The sequence below is a fragment of the Lynx canadensis genome, chromosome A1 (assembly GCF_007474595.2).
Source record: "Lynx canadensis isolate LIC74 chromosome A1, mLynCan4.pri.v2, whole genome shotgun sequence".
NCBI lineage: Eukaryota > Metazoa > Chordata > Mammalia > Carnivora > Felidae > Lynx > Lynx canadensis.
The window spans coordinates 228395229-228412821 of NC_044303.2; the positions used below are offsets into that span (position 1 = coordinate 228395229).

Consider the following 17593-nt stretch of genomic DNA (forward strand, 5'->3'; position numbering starts at 1 on the left):
GCTGGTGGGGGGGATGGGGAATGGTGGTTTAATGAGCACAGAATTTTGGTTTTGCAAGATAAGTAGAGTCCTGGAGATGGACAGTGGCGACGGTTGATTCAACCATGTGAACGTACTTAATGTCCTTAATGCCACTGAGCTGTGCACGGAAAAACGGCCAAGGTGGTAAATTTGTGTGTATTTTACTACAACGCCAACAACGAAAGCACATGGATTCCCAGCAGCTAGGTGCGATGTAAAGCTCATCCTACGTCAAAACTGAAACAAACTTTTTTTGGTTGAGCCGTCATCTTTATTGCCTTGGATATCATCATCTTGATGCTTTTCGGTGATTCTCTTAACTCAGGGACAAGGGGATTCCCAAGAATTTAACTAAGTGCTTGAATATTAACTAGAAATGAGGGCCTGGGAGTTACCGGTTTTCTGACTCCTTTATGATGGCCCGGTGTTTGTGTATCCCTGACTTCTCTGCCCCAGAAATAAAATGATGCCATTTTAAAAACTTGACTACTGGGGCATCTGCGTGGCTAAGTCTTGGTTAAGCATCAACTCTTGATTTCAGCTCAGGTCATGATCTTGCGGTTTGTGGATTTGAGGCCCATGCTGGGCTCCGCACCAACTGTGTGGAGCCTGCTTAGGATTCCCTCTCTCTCAAAATGGATAAATAAACTTTGAAGAAAAAAAAAAACACCAAAAACCCTGACTATTAGTATAACGCGTTATGAAATTATATGTGGTATCACATGTAAAACAGTTTTACAGAAGCAGGACATGGAAAAGAACATATCGAGGGTGTCTATGCTGCTGGAATGGAGTGGAGAGTCTGTCAGGAGGAAGACGTTCGGAGGACTGTGGGAGGCAGGAGAGGCCCGAAGCTTCATGCAGCCCAGTCCTGATGCCTCCCACGTCCTGTTGGGCAGAGGAGCCTCTCCCAGCCTGAAGGGAGGGGAAGCAGGGAGGCTGCTGCAGGTAGCCACCAGAAGCCTGACGGGGAGCTGGATGGTGTGGTGTCCCACCTGGGTGCTGAGACCTCAGGGCTCAGATGGTAGGAGGCTCTAACACAGGGATGCACGCCTCCCTTCTGAGCTCAGGGCTGCACGGCTGCCAACGTGGAAAGAACAGGGAGGGAGAGGTGGGTGAGCAGGCTGCATCTCCCAGGGACCATCTGCTAGGCCCTCAAGCCCCCTCCTCTGCTTTATTCTGCCTTGCCCTTGGTTTGTCCCGTTCATAGGACTCGGGGCCGTTTGCAATGATTTTACTTATGTTTACTTATGTTTACTTATTTGTGTTTCTCTTTCCTCAGAGAACAAGCTATTCCAGGGCACAGACTGCCTGTCTTATCTACCCCTGTGGCCCCACGCCCAGCTCTGATGGCTCAGTGTGTCCTCATCGGCTGGAGGCAAAGAATAAGACACTGGGAAAGCTTTCTGCTCTGGTCTTAGAGCAATATTCCACATCCGTGACTCTGAACTTAAGCTGTACGTGGTCACAGGAATGGTGGTACACAAGAACGAACCCAGACAAGGTCTTCTCATCATGTTTAACCGTGACGAGAAACGGCTGTGGACACACAGAGATGCGTGCAAGACAACAGCCACTTCAGAACGCAGTTGAGGGATGGAGTGAATTTTTACAAGTTCTAAAATATCTGAGGAAATTCTCCAAACATTTAATAAACAAAGGATCAAGACATTTCATCACTGAAAAGGAAACAGTTCATCAGCGTGACGGGTACGTGTGTCCACACAAACACACATTACCTTGATGCTGTTCTTAAACAGGAATCCCGGCATGGAGAAGCCCTTTTTTTTATCAAGTGGTTCACTGAAAATGACGATCTGCTCAAAGAGGAAAACCCGCCTCTCTTTACAGCGAGGCAGAAGTCCCGAGTCTTGGTCCGTGACCAAGAATGTGTCCTGCAGGAGCAGCTTGCCCTGGGCAACAATTTTACCCTAAAGGGGGGGGGGGGTGCAAAGGAAGAGAAGAGAACATTGCATTCTAAGTTAAGATACAGGAAGTTCTGTTTCCTTTCTTGTTCCCATAGAATAATGTATATTTCTTCTATTAATTAAAGAGCTTAAAATTTTCTTTAATTATAATGAGTTCTTAGCCCCCAACAGAATAGTCATCTAGACAAAATTCTTGCCAACCTCTGTGGGAGTCTCTGGCCTCCGTTACAATCAAAGACAAGGTGGATTGAAAGTGTATAAACAGTTCACCGAACCAGGCTGTCAAGGCGCAATCCCTGTGCCAGCTGCACGGGCACCCTGGCAGGACCCATTAGAAAGACACAGGGTCCTGCGCTTTCAGAAGCCCTCCAGGAGATTGTGCTTTCTTGAGAACCACAGAGCCCGAACTTTAAACCCTAATTCTCTAGTAGAACAGTAGGCAAGAAAAGCAAAAACCTGTCCTCTTTCCTTACTCAGTAGTTGAATTTTAAAAAAATTCTGAATGTCTTTTAAGGTACTAATAGGCAACGTATAATATGCCTCGTCTGGCAACTCCTAGGGAAGTCTGGTAGAGTAACACTGAACACAGCCGTCCTGAAGTCAAGCTCCCAGGGACGATGGATGTGCAAGGGGCCCCTTGCCTCCCACCACCTGCCGGGAAAGGAAACTCTGCTGTTACAGCACCAGAGGCTCCAAGAGACAAAGCAGAGTCCTGCCTGTTTCCGCCATCAGGCGCTGGGCTTTGAGCAGAGGAAGGTCCTCAAAAAGCAAATCAAATGCACCAAAAAAAAGTTGAAAGAAAATATCAATCAGGTTCAAGTAAAGTGAGAGAAGACAGAAAACCAGGCAAAAGGATCAACTTTCTACTGGGAAGATAAATAATCCAAGACCAGAGAAAGTGACAGAAGCCAGAGGGGTGACTTTAAACAACAGGCGCATTACGTCAAATCCCTGCAGCCGCCCGACGTTCATCATGTCGTTGCACCGCTTGGGTACGATGCACATGACTTCCACCGCTCTCTGCAGGTGTGTGTGGGGGGGGGGAGAGAGAGAGAGAGAGAGCGCGTGAGAGATAGCACCAATGGTCAGCGCCCTCCGGGGAGGGCTGGTGTGCTCACCCTCACATCCACCCCCAAGTCCACCTCCTGACTTCCCCACCCCCTCGTGTACACAGGGCACATCCCAGTGGAGGGACTCAACGCCCCAGGGACAGACTCCTCCAGGAGTGGGATGCTTGGGAGACATGGGAGACATGGGGGGATTAGGGGAAAGCTGGGCCAGCACACTGGGGGGAGGTAGGTACCTCTAATTCTGATGTATCCAGGCTAGCTTTTTTGGAATACTTGAGGAAGTCCTGCAAGAAGCACAGAGAGAACATGATAGGGGCGACGATCACACAGCAGCTACGCAGCTAACCTTCTGAATCATTCCTGATGTGCCGGGCACCGGGCCAGGCGCTTGAGCTGCGTGTTCTCAGTTCTTTCTCCCAATAACTTGGTGAAAAGATACCCTTACGTGGATTTCAAGCTGTAGCAGAGCAAAATCAACCAAATCTAAGCAGGTAATGGCTCCTCTTTTACTCCAACACAGCTCTGATCTCTGTAGATACCCAGCTTCCAAGTTATATATTCGTATTCGAAGGAATCTCAATACATTTCAACAGTCACTTTTGTCCCAGAAAACCGTGTGGCTTTGCCTTGAATCGTGCTTAGAAATCTAAACCACTCAAGGGCCCTGAGCCCTGTCAGAGCCAAAAGAAGCAACAGGTGGGGACTGACATTTGAATTTAACCCAGGACCCCAGGAAGATGAGGGAACATACAGAGTCGACAGAGCCAGGAAAATGGTTCTGTGGTGAGGAAAAAGTTCACTTCAACTAACATTTTGATTCAGACCTTGATGTAAAGGTGCCTTATTAGATTTTGAGAAATTTACTCTGAAATATTTAAAATCAGAAGAAGACTGGGGCGCCTGGGTGGCGCAGTCGGTTAAGCATCCGACTTCAGCCAGGTCACGATCTTGCGGTCCGTGAGTTCGAGCCCCGCGTCGGGCTCTGGGCTGATGGCTCAGAGCCTGGAGCCTGTTTCCGATTCTGTGTCTCCCTCTCTCTCTGCCCCTCCCCCGTTCATGCTCTGTCTCTCTCTGTCCCAAAAATAAATAAATGTTGAAAAAAAAAAATTTAAAATCAGAAGAAGACTGCTGGGTATTTTTTCACAGGAAAGAGTCCCTTCACCTGCCCAAACTTCCTTCCCCTCACTCGTCTGGCCTTCTCACCAAACAAACGCCCGACTCCCAGTCTGCACCCAGCAAACCCTCACCTTCAGGAGCAGCTGGTACTTCATGATCCTCTGCACTGGTTTGATGAGCAAATCTGTGAGCTGCAGCCTGTGGCCAAGACGCTGCTTTAGGTCCTGGGGTTTTAAAGGAGAAAAGAAAGGTCTTAAGTGTTGTCTTTTAAAAGGCGGTTGTCAAGTCAGTCTAACGGTCGGAAATGCTAACTACACGGCAGGAAAGGCAGTGGGGAAGACGGCCACGCTGCACAAAACCCAACCAGGCCCGCACGACTTCTCAGAGTGGCCTCTTCAACGTCCGAGGGCTATTTCTAAAAGTCTTTTTTCCTTGTTTAAAGACCTTCTTTCAATTGCTTTCTTTTATTCATACAAACACGTTTTATTTTTAGGCTAAACGTTTAGATCATGAGTTATTCTGAATCTGTAATGAGACTTAGGTTCAAAACTGTTTAAATAAACCCCTTTATTTTAACAATGACCCCAGTCTTCTGAAAGCTAAGGGAGTACACAAGCCCAGGCTGAACTCCTACTCATTTCTCTGACTTACAGGAAAGAAACAGGTTCAGAACTCTTATAACTGAGGCTAACTTCCTGAGACTTGCTTCATTCCTGGCAAACATGATATTTTAATTTTTGACATCAGCCTTAACAAAAGATTCAGAAATGCTTTGTTTCCATCTTGGGTCTTACCTCAAAAAAGGTATCAATGTATTCTGAGACAATGTGCTCAGACTTTGGTTTATTTTGACAATAAACTATGTACATGTGCAACCTTCTCTCCTAGGAATGAAAAAGGCAAACAGATGGGTTAAAACAACTGGAAGTTCAACTAGAATATAAGAGTACATGCACATTTCAGCACATTCATAAAGGGAATTTTCTTAAAACCGTGGTTCAGGCCCGTGGGAGCACATTCCAGATACATGACTAGGGTAGCATTCTGCTTTGTAGCCCCCAAAGCAGTCTGTCCTCATCGCCCTCTTAGGTATTTCAGACCCCTCACTTTACCCGGCAAATAGCAACCAGGGGCAACAAGAGGACGGGGTTCTTGGTTTCAAATGAAGAATTACTGTCGCCCCTCCAAATGGCCCAGTGGTCTTGGGAAGTGTTGGTTTTAGCACGCAAGAAAAGCCTCTTTAATCTCAAACGCTGAAGGCAGGGAGACAGGTACCCAGCAAGCCACCCCTCAATCCGGTGATGCTCAAAGTGTGGTGTGCAGAGCTCTGGGGGCCCCTGTGGCCTTTCAGGGGATCCAGAGGGTCAAAACTATTTTCCAACTAATACTAAGATGTCATTTACCCCTTTCTTCGTGCTGATGTGTAAAATCAGCTGGCATCTTGGCATATATTCACCCCCACACATTGGCAGAAGACTGCCGGTTTTACCTCAGAATGTCCCGGATTCAGTAATAAAAGTCCATTTTCTTTAAACTCAACCATGGAGTATATATCTTTTTAATGTTCTTGTGACAAAACAGAGGTCCTCCCTCGTAACACTTCTGGTGCATATGATGGGTTGTCTCAAGCAAAACCATTTGTGGCACTGAGCTGGGGGCTAAAGTAACTGTTGGTTTTTGAGGACTGCCATTTTTACTTGAGAGAAGGATGGACACAAAATGTAATTACTTATACTTGGGTATCTGGCAGACATTTTCTGGAACATGAACAAAAGAAGCGTGTCGTTCCAAGGCAAACTGGCAGTATCTGTTAATAATAAAACTCTGAGCTGTCAAGGTAGAGAACTGCGGAAAACCCACACCTGCCACTGTTTTCTCGACAACACCTAAAGACTGGTCTAGAAAGAGGGGTGGTGACATGAACAATTCTGACTTTTTGATACTGTATAACAAAATGTCTCAGCATCTGGAAGATCTAACCTGGTGAACTGACCAGTATTTTCCAACTGACCAATGCATGATCTCACAAGCTGGTGTGAGGGTGAAAGCCTGTAAATGCGAGCTGCCTCCATGGCTTCTAGTGTAACAGCAAGGGAGAAGTCCAGCAAGGGCTTGTCCGATTCTACATGGTAGCTAAGCTTTATGATATTATCACTTGTTCGAGTTTTGGTGTAACATCTCAGAAAACTAGCCATAATTTTCTGAAAAGAGTATCAAAACACTAGTACCTTTCCAGCTCGATCTGTATGAGGACGGATTTTTTTTTTCATATATTTTAACCACAAAAAATTCCACAATAGAATGAATGTAGAAGTAGATATATATAAAAAAAAAAAATCCATCTGTTTTCTGTTAAGGCAGACATTCAAGAGGTTTGCAAAAAATGCCAAAACTCTTATCACTAATTTTTTTTTTTTTTTTACAGAAGAATTTCCTAAAGAGACCTTTAATGTTAACATATTTCAGATCTGCACATATATTTGGCTCCTATGCGAAACCTCCTGTATGTTTAGGTACATCACCATCTTCACTAAACACGTGTTTGTCCACAGACAGACATCCCCAGATGTTCTGCTTCAGGTCTGCCTCTGGTCCTTCTGGCCACTCTGTACTGCCCTGAGCTAAACAGCCAGCTGGGGCTTGGTGACCAGGAAAGCAGGTCATTTGTGTCCAAGAGGGGGGCTTAATTCCAATTCGCTGACACTGCACGGTTTGATTTTATTCTCAACAGAAGAGCTTTTGTAAACTACCAGTGAGTTCTCCTTTAATCTGAAAAATCAGTTACTAAGCATGACCATATCAGAACAGAACAGAAATAATGTTATTGTACTGACATGTTTAACAAAAAGGGATCCTAGTTTTTCCGGATCTTCAAGGCACTTCTCCAACTCTCCTAAAAAAAAGCTGAAATGAGAAGAGAAATATTAGAGCCATTTCCAATTTGGCCTTCTGATTTTATTTTTATTTATTTAAAAAAATTTTTTTAAATATTTACTTATTTATTTTTGAGAGAGAGGGAGAGAGAGAGGCACAGAGTACAAGCAGGGGAGGGACACAGAGAGAAGAAGGCACAGAATCTGAAGCAGGCTCCAGGCTCTGAACTGTCAGCACAGAGCCCGATGTGGGGCTCGAACTCACAAGCTGTGAGAGATCATGACCTGAGCTGGAGTTGGACGCCCAACCGACTGAGCCACCCACGTGCCCCTGGCCTTCTGATTTTAGACTGAGGTTTATATTTCAAAATAGTCTGTTTTGACACAATCAACTGGAAAATGTAAGGTATGCACTTAAGAAATGTAATGTGCACAAAAAACATTTTGTTAGGACAGAAACCACAAGAGACACACAATCAAAAAAGACAAGGCAGAATGAGACCATCCCATGACCGGCAACCTTTCCTTCTCTTGGACAATCCACATTTTTTGTCTCATTTTTCTTAAGGACATAAGCAAATATGTATCATGGCTGAATACTGAGAAAAAAATAAAGGTTTCCAAGATGATTGCTTGTTTTTATTTCTGAAAACTTGAGATTCATATTCATTCTATGATAATTTTTAGGGAGCTCAGATTGGGGAAAAATAGACGTAAAATACTGAATATGTTACCTGTGTCAGTTTTATAAAGTTTTCTTAAATACTATCCAAATTAGCCTCTAGGTTAATTAGCTCCCATTAAGACAGAAATCAGGTGTAAGCACAGAAACAGAAGAGCTGTGCACAGCCGACTTTAAGACATCTGCCCACCTTACTGATCACTTACCCACGCTGATATTTATGTGTGCTATTTTATTTTTTTACTTAAGGTTTTTTTAAAAATTTATTTTGAGATATATAGAGAGATAAAGCGTGTGGGGGGGGGGAGCGGAGAGAGAGGAAGAGAACCCCAAGCAGGCTCTGTGCTGATTGCACAGAGTCCAATGTGGGGCTCAAACCCACAAACCGTGACATCACGACCTGAGCCAAAGTCGGATGCTTAACCGACTGAGCCACCCAGGCGCCCTGTTTGGTATTTTATTAACCCGCAAACCAGCACATCAATGAATGCTATGTGGAAGTTTCTAGCACTTGGGGTTTTAAGATAGCTCTGCACCCTGTGGCAGGCCCCACTTCCAGGTGGTCGTCCCAGGAGCACTGTGCCGTTTTCCCCTCCCATCACAGCTTCCGAACCAGACCTGGAAGTGGCAGACTAGAGAGTGGCACCAAAGATCCCTTCTTACACTTAGGTCCGCTGTAGTTTCTTGGGAAGTCTATGAATTACGCCGTGCCTGAAGTTGACCATTCTGTATTTAGGAGTCCAACTGAGTTAGATACTATGGGGTAATAGGAAAATGATGACCCTGTACCTGGGTTCAAAGGTTTTACACTCTATTAGGACAGATACATTTAGAAGTAAGAAAACACTACTTGATACACCTACCACGATAACCCCTCCTTGTATCTGCATAGGATCTTACAGTTTAAAAAGCACATTTATGTATGCTATCTGCAAAGAGGAGGGAGCGCGTCTAATTGACAGTGATCATTTGACCTGGGCTTCGAAAGTGATGGGAACGTGTTCTGGGCCGAGAGGACAGGAATGCACATAAAAACAGGAAAGCAGGTGGCCAGTCTAGGTCATGGGAACAGAACAGTGCAGCTGGAACATCCCACAACAATATCAACAGCTGGCATTAAGCAATCCGCAAGTGGTTAAGGATTTTTAAAATGAGGAGTAAGGTGGGGCGTCTGGGTGGCTCAGTCGGTTAAGCATCCAACTCTTCGGCTCAGGTCACGATCTCATGGTTTGTGGCATGAGTCCCATGTCGGGCTCTGTGCTGACAGCTTGGAGTCCGCTTGGGACTCTCCCTCTCCCTGTCCCTCCCCTGCTCGTGCTTGCTCACTCTCACTCTCTTTCTCTCAAAATAGATAAAATAAACTTAAAAAAAATCAGCAGTGAGGTGACCTGAAGGGGCAAATGTATTGTGGTACCAGCCCCCATGTGGATCTCCTCCTGATGAGGACGGGTGCGACAATGTATTGGGGCTCAAATCTGATTTTCGTGTGCAGTTATGTCTACTTTTTTCATTAAAATTCTTGGAAAAAACAGTATCTTGAAAGCCCTCTAAAATAATTTGTAATTATTCAACAGATGGCTGCAATTCTAATTGGAAACTTTACTGAAGCTTACTCTACATAGATGTTGTTCTGAGCACCTTACATATGTTACCTCAGTCTCCCTTCACCAAAAACCCCGTGCGGTGGATGGTAAGACTAAGAACTGCATTGTGCAGACGAAGGCCGGAGACACAGGGAAGGGAAGCAAATGGCTCAAGGTCAGGACTAGGTTCTGACCTCAGGCAGTCAGGCCAGCCACCCCCCGGCGGGCTTCCCGGATGGACCAGCACACAGAAGAGACTCTTCCCCTGGCCACGAGATGCTACCACAAAACTCCTTGGCACATTGTATTTCCTTTGCACCAGCTACCTCCACGAGGTTACAGGTAATAAAAGGAAGCGAACCGGTAAACACCCGTTACCATCTGCCTGACACGATGCAGTTTAGCAAGGGAGGACGCTGGGTGTGCACCGTCAGGCATGGCATGTATTTTACGTACTCTCTGTGCCAGTCATAAATCTGATGGATGTTGCCAAATACAATCTTGTCCTTCCCCTTCATGTCATCAGGAACACCATCTTCTTTCATGAGAGCCATGTAGCCCTGTGAGCATTCACAAATAAGTTTGTTTCAGTGAACGTATTGGAGTCAGATAATGATTTATGGATCAACGCTCATAAAGAACAAAACAGACATGTGCAACGCCTCACAACCCTTTCTTTGTTTAAAAACAAGCAAAAATCCTATATGAAAAGTGTCTTTCACTGGCACCGCATGTATGGTCTATATGCCGTGCCAAGATTTTCTCTCCTTGAACTATTGGGAATTAATAGATCCAAATTCTTCTAAGGAACTGAAGACATTTAAATGTAAATGGTTTCACAAAAACAAATCATCTTATCAGCTTGTAAACATTAACTATTTGGCCAAAAACATATCTCCTCTGTTCTCAGCATAATATAAACAGATTTCCTTTTCTTTTTGGATTATCTACATACTTCGTTAAATGAGAATTTAACAACATTCCTTTCATAAATTGATTTTTTAACAGCAGTTGATTAAATATGTTGCTAAAATGTGGCTTATGACTTCCATTTAACTTGAATGGGATTCAGCGTTGACCGGAATCTCTTAAGAAATTCAACTTATTTTACTGTTAACAATAACTGCAGGCAGACACATCGAGCTTGCTACATCTTTGGTTACACAATTAACTGTAAAAGCCGTTACTTTTAATGGAATGAACACCCAAAAAGTATCAACCTAGATATATTTACAAAGCTGAAAGAACAGTAGTATCTTGTGGTATAAAAACAGCTTTCTGCTGAGTTGAGTTTACAAATATGATTACGCCCTGAACTTCAATGCCAGGGATAAGCCTGGAGATGGCCTTGATCCAGTGTGGATGGCACTGGTTTTGTCATGGCTCCACAGTGCACAGCAACTTCTGGGCAACGACGACAGTGCTGCATTTCTTCCGTGAAAAGTGAAGTAAGTGGCCTAGTGCCGTGGCAGAGCAGCCCCGAACCCAGGTGGACCCAGGATGGACCTGAAGCCACAGCTGGCCACGCTGACTTTTTCCACCACTGACGCTCTCCTGTTTCTGCAGGGATACCCACTTTTGTAAATCACCAAGGGCAAGATCCCCAAATAAGAAACGCAGCGGTTGGCTAAAATAATTTAAAAACTTAACTGTAAAAAAAGATGACTATGTCAAAGATGCGTTATGTGAAAAAAGCATTTAAAGGTGAATACAGATTAAGATAACTGGCTAAATTTCACTTTTCACAAACTTAGTTTTCTTGGCGGGGGGGGGGGGTGTCAAATGTTTTTAAAGTTTTTGAGAAGTTATTGGTGTACATGTTTGATACTCCCTTGACAACGCTTGGTGTCTGATATAGGTCATTAAATCTCTGAAAACACAGACCTCAACCACACAGCCGAGGTCCCGCACATAGTCACGCTCTGTCTCCACTAGTTCTTGCAAAACATAGCTGGAAAGAGAGAGAAAAACGAGTGTTAGGACCCCAACTCTTCATTTTCTAAATGAATTCTTTGGCACTTTGCTTTTGTCAGGTCAGACTCCTGCTGGGACTGGATCTGTAATGTATCAAATTTACACAATTGGGTCTCTAATTCTTGAATGTCCCAAATCACTTACAGGTTCATGTACATGACCCATGACCGCTGTGGACTCTGATCACATATACAGACAATAAAGAGAGGCTTAGACATAAATTTGTCATAAAGGCACAACGTTAAAGGAAGCAAGTTTGTTTTGTTTTGAAACAATTATTTTAAGCTTCACTGGACATGTAAGAAAAAATTTTAACTCAGATATTTAAAGCCTTGGGTCTGACCACTCATAACTGTTTAAGGCCTCTCCGATAAGAGGAGACAATCGGTTGCTCTGAAAAGCAAACCACCTCGGCTGGCCTTGAAAAGGTCTGTTGGTCTGTTCATTCGACCAGCACTGAGTGGGCATCTCGTACCAGATACAGACTGCTGGGAGAGAGCACTCAATAAACTCCAGTATCTGCCCTCACGCAGCATACAAGTTTTCCCTCTTCTCCAAAGGCAAGTTTAAACCTTTTGTAATGTTTTTCAGGACTCTTTTTACCGTAAGCAGCTTTACTGGAACTGAGACGCTATCAGGAAGGTGTGTTTGAAAAATATTCAAGTGTTTTGAATCAGATTACATCTGATTTTATGTTGCTTTCTTTTCCTTCACACCTATACATACGATAGAAAGCACAGCACTCTCCCCCCTACAAGTGACAGGAGACATGCGCGTATCATTTATAAATAAAGTACAACATGCAAATAACAAAAACTAGAGCTATAGGGGCACCTGGCTGGCTCAGTTGGAAGAATGTGTGACTCTTAATCTCGGGGTTGTGAGCTCAAGCCTGACGCTGGGCATACAGCTTATAAAACAAAACAAAACAAACAAACAAACATTTTTCCAAACTCTAAGAAAAACAAACAAACAAACAAACAAACAAACCACAAACACCTGCAGCTAAGGCTTACTTCACCCTTAAGAGGTTCTGAGAGAATTTCAAACATATACACAATTATTCAAAGAGAGACCCTGGATCTCCTGGTTGCCCTGATTCAGAGATGAACCCCAGTCACATTTTTGAAGGCGACAAAGACCAGAGCACAGCCGACAGTGACACTGGGAACATCTCTTACTGCCGTCTCTTTAAGGAGCTGGATTTCCTTTCCTCCATCTCATCAATGGGCGAAGAGGAGGAGAGAAGGGAGTTGTCGGAAGGGTTGAAGGAGGGGCTGCTACTGTCTCCCTGGTCAACAAGGAGTGAGCTGGGCCGGTCCTCCAGAGCCTGAAAGAAAACCAGACCACCAGTCATGTTTCCAGCCTACAGTCCACGAGGCTGAAATTAGGATCGGAAAATCTCATAAACCAGAAAATACAGAAAGCCGGACTATAAAATGAGAAGATCCACATTTGTGATATTACACGGTATTTGGTAACAAAAACCCCCACTATTAATACCAATATGGAGCAAGAGGAGCTGGGTAAATAAGTCAGAACAAAGAGGACAGTGAATTTATATGCATTAATACATTCTATTCTTTGTCACCAAATAATTAGAAATGATACAACTTGTGTACAGCAGAGCATTGCACCCATCTCTGGACGTATCACGAATTTCGAACGTAGCCATTTTCTTCTCGGTTATATTCCTGTCCAGTGCGTGGAACCTCCTCCGTCAGGCCAGCCGACCCCAGGCACATCACCGGGGTCCCATAGTGGTGGCTACATGGCAACATCAGCGTTCTGCGTTAAAGAACGTGGGCTTTGTTTCTTCATTATCCACGAAGCCTTGACTCCCGCATCAGTGCATACAGATCGCCCAGTGAAACGGATCTCTGTTTCTGGACACTTGCGACCTCCCTCCTCTTGGGCAGCAGCAGCCGTCATGCTGTCTCGATGACGCATCCTAGACTCTCACTCCCCACTGGATTTTGGTTTTCACGCGTGACTGTTTTCAGTGTCGTATGCCCTGCGGAACCTCGAACAGAGCTCTGCGGTGTGGTCAACACATCTGACTTGGAAGTGGACTTCTGCCCCTGGATTAACGTGACAACGATTAGCGGCTGATTGCTTTCTCGTTGGTACATATTAACTGTGTTTCTTACCCTGAATTCCTAAAGCTCCTAGGGGTATGGGTTACGGTTCTTTTAAAATTTCCAAAGCACCCAGCTGGAGATGCAGAGACGATCAAGGGGCAGTTTACCAACTGAACTGGGAAAGTGTGATTAGCTTATCTTCAAACAAAAAGTTCAATACAAACTTCAGGACATTTAATATTTCCTATCAAATCAAAACCTCCAATGCTCGTCCAATTTTCTCCCCTTGAGGGTAGCAGACCAGTGCGGGCTTTGTCACTAAGCACAGCTCTAAGGACACAAAGTCAGTCCATGTAATTTTGTTCACCAAACCCACGGAGCTGTGGAAACATACCAACTGCTGTGCTTATTTGTGATAAACCGTCAAGGAACGGGGCTTGATGAGAAAACAGCACTCTTATTTTTAAGTAAATAGTTATTGACCTTTACTGGAAGCCAGCACTCTGTGGGAAATAGCAGGGCTTTGCTCTGTGCTCATGGATCACGGCGACAGGGGTCTGGAGGAGGACGGGGTGCTTCGCACTGTCTCCCGTCTAGGTCTGCAAGGAAATAGCTGATGCTCGTTGGATTCAATTCTGCTCCTTTCAATGGTGATAAAAAAGAAAGAAAACCAAGAAGATGTCTGTAGATGTCCCTTCAAACAGAGCTGCAAGCAGGGTGCTTCACTGGGGTCTGTGAAGCTCTGGTCTCCGGCTGGCGGAGTGGCTGTCTGGACCCCAAAGGACAGAGGTGCCGGGCATGAACCCAGCTGGGCAGCCGGAGAGGGTGCAGACGTCCCGGCGGACGCGATGGTGGTTTGGTGTTCCTGCCCGCCGGCTCTCACACAGGCGGCGTGACCAGGGAAAGGCCACCACGGGACTGAAACTCCTGGGACGTCACAGAGTCGGATGGATTACCTATCTGCGAAGCACTACGGGTTTGGTGGTGTATTATGGGCAGGTTCCCTCTGTTCCTTAGATGCAGGCAGGTCTGCACAGACAATCCATCTCCTCTAAGGTTAGTTTTGATAAATTTCCAGGTTGTGAAATTTACTTTCAAAGAGCTTAACAGAAGGTGTTATGGTTATTTTAATTTCCTTAGTTTGCCACTTCCATATAATTCCATGTTTTGTGGATTTGTGCCTCCTCTGTATTTTCTTGAGAAGGTTACCTGATGTTTATTACTTCTTGAAAGAACACGTTTTTGGTTTTATTGATTCTACTGTTTTTCTGTTGTCCAACTCATTAATTTCTCTTGCTCTTCTAGTATTCTTGAGGTAGATGTTTATTTCACTTATTTTCATTCTTTCTCAGATCTCCCTTTATATTTCAATCGACGAAGAAAAGAAAACCCCAGGGTCAAGTTCAAACAGTCGCTGTGGCTATTGGCCACTGCTGCCCTACTGCCAACGACGTGCAGGCAAGACGCATCCTCTTCCAAGTCCTGGTAGGATCAGGAATGTGGGGATGAGAGAGAGGCCGAAATCCCAGGAAATAGTTTTCAGGGTAGTTTTTATTTTTCCGACAGACTCAGCAGGTTTTAGGGTTAAGTTCAGGTGCCTGAACGTCACGCTGCACAAGAGCTGAACAGCTTCTTCCCAGTCCAGTTCAGCTAACATGTAGCTTTTGAAGGGTAACTGATTCAGTGTGCAAATTCTACTACCAAGGCGCTACAGCCTGAGAGGTCACCCATAAGAAAACGGGGGCAGATGACTATGCATCTCTGGCACGTGATAAGTGTGCAGGGGGAGCTCAGGGTCACGTGAGAGGGCAGGCTAAAGGGTATTAACATGATTCAGAGTTTTCATTGACAAAAAGCAGTTCTCGTTTGACATCAGAGGATTAGTGACAGGAAATCAACACACAGCAATGTGTCCCTTGAGTCAGAAAAAGAGGGCAGGATCTAGATTACATTCCATGGACAATGAAGAGGGGGTGAGTCCATCCCAAACAGCATAAATACGGTCCTTCCACCAGGGAAAGGGCAGGCATTAGTGACTCTGCCCATGTGGATGGGACCTTGCTAGCAGCGTAGCAGCAAATAGCACTTGTACCGAGCGTAGAGCTAAAAGACACAGGCTCAGAGAGCCTAAGCGTAAGCAGCAGTGTTTGAACACAAGTCTACCTGACTCCAAAACCTACGCCCTTTCCACGACGCCAAGAGCTTTAGGCCTGTTAACTGAAGGAGAAACGTAAGTGAGTAGAAAGAACTTAGTTTCGACTGGTAAAGTTCAATGCCTTAAAACTGAGAATAAGGAATAAAGCAGTAAGAGCTGAACGAAACCGTGTCGTAGAACTCCTCTGCATTGGAAGCGCATCTGAATTAATCAGAAACCAATCTCTGTCCACTTAAAATGGAATGCGATGTCAGTACTTGCACAATGATGGCCTGGCAGGGTGACAAAGAGTTGCCTCAGAGCATTGCTTGGGAAAACTATTTCAATTACTAGACAAGAATAATTTTAATGATCACATAACTGAGGAGTACAAATGACTGTTTTAAAAATGTTTAAGGGTGTTTGAAAGCTCACTGGGTACAACTTAAGTACCCTTTGTTTAGACCATCAATCGAGTTGTCTCAAAGAGACAGCCAGGATGTGCTTTAGCGCAGTTCAAACTGCAATGATCCCAAATTCTTGACCAGTGGGGTCAAGTTCTTGGGTTATCTACCAAGTACTAGCAACCTTCCTAACTTCCAAGCCCATCATGTCACTTTCAGAACATGACTGCCTGAGAAGAAATTCCAGTGATGGTGGAGTGAGACAGTCTGGAGTTTTTCTTGACAGAATCCCCACTTGACTGAGTCAACCATAGTTTCATTAGTTTGGAAGTGTCTGAAGGTGTGCTGAGGGTCAGTGGTACCAGAGATAGGTTGACAGTTTCTTTTGTAGTCTCTGATGATTAGAATGATCAGATGATTGATTAGAAGCTGTCTCGGGGTAGAAGAAATGGGAATGATCTAACATTACCCAGTTAATACCTGATGGAAGGAAGATAAATGTCTAAACTTAAAAAGTATACTCTTTGATCTGGCAATTCCAACGTTGAAAATCTACCCTACAGACACAACCACGCACACATAGCCAACATGGGTGTTTACAGTAGTGCAAAACTGAAAACTTTATACACACACACATACACACGTACGTATTATTACTAGGGATGTGTTTAAATAAATTATAGCATAATGAGGTCTCTGCTCCTTCGTGGCTGGTTAAGTTTTTAAACTCTGTGGCTTTAGTTTTTTCATGTGTAAAATAAAATGACAATAGTGTGTACCTACCTCATTGGACTTCCAATATGTTAATACATGCTCAACACTTAGAATGGGGCCTGGGTCAGAGTAAGCCCTCAGGAGATGATCACTGCCATCTATACAGTGGACTACTGTGCAGCCAGTACAAAAAATGAAGTAAATCTGTATGTACTGATGTGAGAAGATCCTCAAGATATATGAAGTCTCAAAATCTTAAAAACTGCACAAATCCACTCTGAAAGAAAGCGCAGGCACAAGCATCCTGTCCCTCTCACCTCCCCCCATATGTGTGCACCTGCCGAGAAAACGTCTGCAGGGAAATCTACCAAACTGATCACAGTGGTTACCTCTGGAAGATGGACTGGTAAGAGAGGCTGGGGGCTTTTATTTTCAGAGAGGTGACGTTTAAATGATGTTAAACGTCATATGTGTGCACCTGCCGAGAAAACGTCTGCAGGGAAATCTACCAAACTGATCACAGTGGTTACCTCTGGAAGATGGACTGGTAAGAGAGGCTGGGGGCTTTTATTTTCAGAGAGGTGACGTTTAAATGATGTTAAGTCACTTTACGGGAGTTGTAGGATATAGTAATGTAAATGTTGTTGCCAATAATGGTTTTTCCATCTCATAGGAAAACTGAAGAAACACAGAATTGCTTTGAATCAGTTAGAAGCAACGCACACCTATCTAACTTCAAATCAGTATTGTTGACTTTGGGGCTTTTATTAAACAAATCCATGTTGACCAACTGGAAATGCAGAGGTCACTCAGAAAATAAAGCCCTTACATAATAATGCACGCTTTTCTCTCCTGTACACTGTAAATCCGGAAGAAAGACCTCAGAGACAGCAAAAGAAACTGTCAACCTATCTGTGGGTACCACTGAGCCTGGGCACACCGTGGACGAGTGGGGCCGACCCGACCCGACCACAGCCGTAATGGTGTTAGCACTGCTATCAGTGAGGGTGCAG

The 17593-nt window shown here is 44.5% G+C and overlaps 1 protein-coding gene across 1 annotated transcript in view; it reads right to left on the reverse strand.

The window, feature by feature from the left end:
* Positions 1–17593, reverse strand: part of TRIO (trio Rho guanine nucleotide exchange factor) — a 354997-nt gene that overhangs the window by 20657 nt on the left and 316747 nt on the right. The window contains exons 38-46 of the mRNA XM_030332423.1: positions 12429–12577; positions 11158–11224; positions 9730–9833; positions 6970–7039; positions 4930–5019; positions 4267–4359; positions 3253–3303; positions 2892–2969; positions 1761–1952 (exon numbers count right to left, since the gene is read on the reverse strand). Of these exons, the coding sequence (XP_030188283.1) occupies positions 1761–1952; positions 2892–2969; positions 3253–3303; positions 4267–4359; positions 4930–5019; positions 6970–7039; positions 9730–9833; positions 11158–11224; positions 12429–12577 (894 nt within the window). The remainder of the gene's footprint in view (positions 1–1760; positions 1953–2891; positions 2970–3252; positions 3304–4266; positions 4360–4929; positions 5020–6969; positions 7040–9729; positions 9834–11157; positions 11225–12428; positions 12578–17593) is intronic.